The 5,355-nt window shown below is 54.9% G+C and overlaps 1 protein-coding gene across 1 annotated transcript; it reads right to left on the bottom strand.

The window, feature by feature from the left end:
* Positions 1–234: 234 nt before the first annotated feature.
* LOC123167943 (protein STAR1) lies at positions 235–4,618 on the bottom strand. Its single transcript, XM_044585800.1, has 3 exons — positions 4,359–4,618; positions 3,931–4,263; positions 235–928 (listed from the first exon to the last, which is right to left on the bottom strand). The coding sequence occupies exons 1-3, from the start codon at positions 4,372–4,374 to the stop codon at positions 486–488; spliced, it is 792 nt and encodes a 263-aa protein (XP_044441735.1). The 5' UTR covers positions 4,375–4,618; the 3' UTR covers positions 235–485.
* Between the last annotated feature and the right edge of the window lie 737 nt (positions 4,619–5,355).

Below are 5,355 nucleotides of genomic sequence, written 5' to 3'. Positions count from 1 at the left end.
AGCATACCCTGTCTTGTATTGTGGCAACTTCAATAACACCATATTTGGAACGATTTATCGGGGAGTGCTGTAGGAGCATCTTTAACCGCTCTCCTTTCCTCCTAGTAAAAGAACTCCAACAGCTCCTCTTTTCCCACTAAACTATTGGAGTATTGGTGATCACAAAAAACAGCCCTTATTGGTGATCACAAAAAACTCCCACATTCAAAAGCCTCCGTGGATTACAGAAGTTCAGAATTCTGCAACGGCATTAATAAAGATTATTGCAAGAGTCTTTGTCCGCACACGCACTCCTGTCTGCTACATCTCGTACATTTACGCACGTACAGCAGCTCGTCTCCCGTCAAATCGCGCACAGCGTTCACCGGTCGTAGCAAGATTACAGCGGCATGACGGAATGAAGCAAGATTACAGCGGTGTGTCCGAATTAAGCAGAGGTCGGCCGACACTGGACAATGACGTTCTCGACAGCGAAACAAAGATATTCAGCTGCTGAGCTCCAGGAAGCGCCGGGCCATGGGGTGCTTGGCCTCGGAGAGGGCGGACGGCGCGAGCACCTCCACGACCTCGCCGTCGACGACGAGGCAGACCAGGTCGGCGATCCGCTGGATCTGCTTCACGCTGTGCGAGACGATCACGGTGGTGAGCCCCCTCGCCGTCTTCAGCCGCACGATGGCCTCCTCGATGTTCTGCGTCGAGATCGGGTCCAGCGCGCTGGTCGGCTCGTCCAGCAGCAGCACCTCCGGGTCGTTGGCGAGGGTGCGGGCCAGGGCCACGCGCTGCGCCTGCCCGACGGACAGCTCCGACGCCGGCCGGGAGGACAGCGCCGGGTCGAGGTCCGACAGGCTCAGCAGGCTCTTCACCTCCGCCTCGCTGAGCTTCTTGCCGCGCAGCTGTGGCCCGTACCGCACGTTGTCCCCCACGCTCCCTGGAGCAGCACACGGGAACAACATAATCATTCAGATTTCAGAGGTCTCCTTTCCTTTGGTTGGATGCAACCAGATGTCAGTCATCAGCTAAAAATCCGAAACTTCTGTTCTCTTATATGCATTACCTAATTTTGCATCTTTGTTAATACCAAAGAAATTATGTAACAGTGCTAGTAGTTTTCATGTATCAGTGTCCATTCCTTTTCTATAAAAAAATGTACTGTATAAGCTTTCTTGGTGCTTAACTCAATACCTGCAAAACTGTCGCAGCATTTAGTTAAAAGGCAGCTTTATTAGACTGATTTAAAGCCGTATTTTAGAATTTTTATTGTCGGACAGAGATATTATACTACCAAGTGTTACATATTTATCTTTTCTTTGAAGCTTGGAACAAGTCTAGCACACCGTTACTTTACTGACCGTCACATTACCAGATGACATTGTGCACGTAATATTCAAATGGCAGTAGCAAAGGAGTACAATTGCATAGTAAAATGTCGATCCAGTTTTACATGGACAAGGCGTGTAGAGCTCATAAAGTCAATGCTCTCCGCACCTAGTATGAAGTCATATAAAATGTATTCTAGGTATTTTATACCTGCCTGATTGACTAATTTATGAAGCAGAATTCGTGCTGCACATGTCCACCACCCTGAAAAACTCTGTCTGCATTGCCCTTGCACCTTGATAACAGAACTTCCGAAGTGATTTCAATAAACTATTTCTTTTAGAAGAGGAGGACCCCCGGCCTCTGCATCTGGACGATGCATGCAGCCACTTTATTAATTATTCACACAAGACCTTATAAAGTCATACAACAGTAAGACTAAAGCCACCGTGTAGGCAACATCTGTCGCTACTCTTATCCAGTTGATGAAGGGATGCTGATAGTCTGGGCCTAGTACCAAACAGACCTCGCAGCCAAACTTAACATCTAAGACCTGAGGTCCCAACCAGGACTCCTGCCGGGTATGGGGCACCCATCAGTCCGGCGTACTCCTCAACCAGGACGCCTGTCGGGTATGAGGCCGCCGCAGCCACCTGCCACCAATCCATCTTCAGTGTTGTACTGCTGCATCTACCTTGCCCGGTCTAGCTGTCGTCGACGCCACCATGATGCCAGACAACGCCACCATCCTGCGCTCGTCCATCAGCACATGCCCACCGGCGAGACCCCGCTACTCCATGCCGCCGAGACCCGCCGTTGTCGAGCTGCCAGATGCCACGCCGCTCCTCCGTCGCGAACGCCGCCTGTTGCCACTGGTCCCATCTCCTCCGCCTGCAGTTCCTCTAACCGAGCACCCAAACGCCCCAGGCGGCGCCTCCAAGAAGGGTACGACACACACAGTGCCGCCGCCGCCCAATCTAAGGAGATTTTGGGTTTTCACTCGGGCATGGGGTCGGGGTGGAGGGCAGGGACCTCGACGGCGCCTGCAAGGAGGAGAACGGCGGCCCTGGTCGTTGCCACCGTCGGGATGAACGAGTCACCCAGAGTTTCCTCCGGTCCGATGGCACCTCTACCAGCCCCCGCGAACGCATCGAGGCCGATGACCGCGATCGTAAGCCACCAAGTGCAGCGGGAGAGAGCCTGCAGCGCGGAGATCCACCGGCACCTCACCGCCCATGCGGTCAAGACGTCGTCCATCCACCACTCGCAAATGTCACCAGCCGAGGACGCCGTCGCCATGCCTAACGGGGCCGCTGCCCTAGGTCCAGGTTCCTCCACGATGGCCGGAGTGGCGAGATCCGCCACGAGCGACGAGATCCGGCACCGAGCGGCCGTCGCCATCGCCCAAACCCGTCGTCAACCGATCCCGCCGCCGCCGGGAGCCCGCACGCTACCGGGAGTCCCACACCCATGGATCTGGGCGTCCGTGCACCGCCGCGAGCCCGCCGCCTCCGGGATCCGCCACACCGCCGGGAGGGCCGCACCCCGCGGATCAGGACGCCCGCGCCGCCGCGGACCCGGGAGAGGGAGGAGAGACCCTCCGCCGCCGTCGTCGCACACACGGGCTTTGCCAGGCGCCGACCATCGGCAGCGGCGGAGGGGGAGAAGGGCGCTGGAGGGTTACTAGGCGGCGGCGGCGGCGGCTGATCCCTCCCAAGCCGCCCGCAGGGGAGGCGACGCGAGGGGGAGGAGCAGTAGTTGATTGACAATAAGATAATCGTTCATTTTCATGCATGGCAATGTGCCTAATGACGGTCATAAGTTACAACAATGATACTATTTTACATCTAGGCAGCAGATATCTCCCATCATAAAGTTATGCTTTATTCTAATCGAAGAGCCATACTTTCGCGGTTTTGCTATCATCCTAGTATGTGATATGTGATAAGTAATTGCGAATGCTCATTTGGCATCTTCAAAGATTCAGCTTAACTTTGTCAACGTATCATGCACTCCTGATAGCTTAACAATAGCCTGTACCTCATCCTAAAGTATATAAATAAACAACTGCAGCAATGCACCACCATCATCATAAATTAAATATCGATTCTCAGTAAATGCTGGCACAAAACATGCTTGCCCACCCCTATTATCCTCTGCCCTCTACACGGCCCCTACATTTGTTTGGCGATGGTTAAGGTATAGTTTAATCGAAATTCCGAAGTTATCAGTAGGTTTGCAGATGATGTAGGATGGTCTTAGGTTTATCACCATTGGTTTGGTTTTTCGATAGAACGCAAAAGTTTGCGTCTCCACGCCCCGATAGAAAAATGTTTATCACGATTGATGAGGTCCAAAAGAACCTGAAAGACTGAAGCCTCCCCTCAATGGTCACCGCCCACTACCTTTGGTTGATTGGCTCAACTTGGTTAATGGTTACTGGTCTTGACAGGGATGTTCCCCACTTTTATCACCACATCCAGCCATGGACCAACTGATTTTACAGCAAGCAAAGTCTACACTATGCAATTTCAACTCTTTGGGGGGAAACCAATCTGAGCATTTCAACTCTGCGACAGAACTTCAGGAGCAAGGAGGCACGCACGCACATACCGTCGAACATGGCGGGGAGCTGGAAGAGCATGCCGACCTTGCGGCGGAGCGCGAGGACGTCCATGCCGCAGATGTCGGCGCCGTCGAGGGTGACGGCGCCGGGGGCGGGCTCCCAGAGGCGGTTGAGCGCGCGGAGCAGCGTGGACTTGCCGCTGCCGCTGGGGCCGATGACGCCCATCACCACCCCGCGCGGCACGTCCAGGTCCACCCCGCGCAGGATCTCCTCGCCGCTCGCCTCCGACCGCCGCCGCAGCCCGCGCACCCGTATCTTGGGCCCTGCTGCGCCGTCGGCGGCGAGGGCGCCCACGTCCAGCAGGTGCTCCCTGCTATCATCTGCAAGTGCACGGCAACGACGATGGATCATCAGCCATACAAAGCAAAAGAATCTCATAATTGGCATACTTCTCGAGTTTGCTCTGTAGGATTACCTGAAGCTGAGCCCATTCGATCGTGGAGTGGAGGAGATCGCGGGAGAGGAGAGAAGCTCGCAGCGCAAAGGAGCGGAGACGGGGGAAGAGAGTGCGCGCCGGGTGGAGCGTAGCGTCGGATATGACGCGTCCCCTTTTACTATTAGCTTTTCCAAGAGGATTCGGGGCTCCAACCGAGGTGGGCGGGCGGCTTTTTTGCGTGCCTGACTCACGAGAACGGTGGCATCCGGTGACGGCCGCCACCTCTGCACTGAACTGGACTGGAGTCTGGACTCGTGTTGGCGGAGGAACGGCAGATAAGAGCAACTCTAAGGGCGTGTTTGGTTGCCGTCGACAACAGTACCCGCATTGCATACGCTTCTCCACTCAGCCTGGCTCTCGAAAAACAGTCTAATATGCGACATCTGCAAGTTGTTTGGTTGCCTGCATTAGTGGATCAACTTTGGCATGTTGTTTGGTTGCCTGCATTGTCTCGACGCATGCAACTACATGTTGTTTGGTTGCCCGCATGAGGTATGATTAAGATTTAGCACTTGCACTTAGTACACAGGGTTAAGAGGTAGCAGAGGAAGGAGGAGAAGAAATGCAGTGTGCGCCGGACCATGGCGACTGCGGTGGATAGTGGTCGTGGCGCCGTGTCCGACATGACGAGCATGGAGTCGTGGACGAGCGACCCCGTCGGCGAACTAGTTGTGGTGCTCGCGCAAAGACAGTCGCGACAGAGGAGGAGAATGCAGTGCCTGCGCCATGCTATCGTCAGTGCAGTGGACGAGAGAGGAGGCCGAGATGAAATGACTCCAGTGTAGTAGGGCGAGAGAGAGGAGGCTAAGATGATCGACCCCGTCGGCGGCGCGGCGAACTGCAGTGTGCACGGAGGCAGAGGACACAAGAAGCAGTGAGCGCGCCATTGCAGCGTTAGTGCAGTAGGAGGACGACAGAGAGTAGGCCGAGATGAGCTACGCCGGAAACGACTCTAGTGTAGTAGGACGCGTGCAAG

The sequence above is a fragment of the Triticum aestivum genome, chromosome 7D, assembly GCF_018294505.1.
Source record: "Triticum aestivum cultivar Chinese Spring chromosome 7D, IWGSC CS RefSeq v2.1, whole genome shotgun sequence".
NCBI classification, from domain to species: Eukaryota; Viridiplantae; Streptophyta; class Magnoliopsida; order Poales; family Poaceae; genus Triticum; species Triticum aestivum.
Note: the sequence above shows the minus strand (reverse complement) of the source record. Positions and strands in the feature narration are given on the sequence as shown.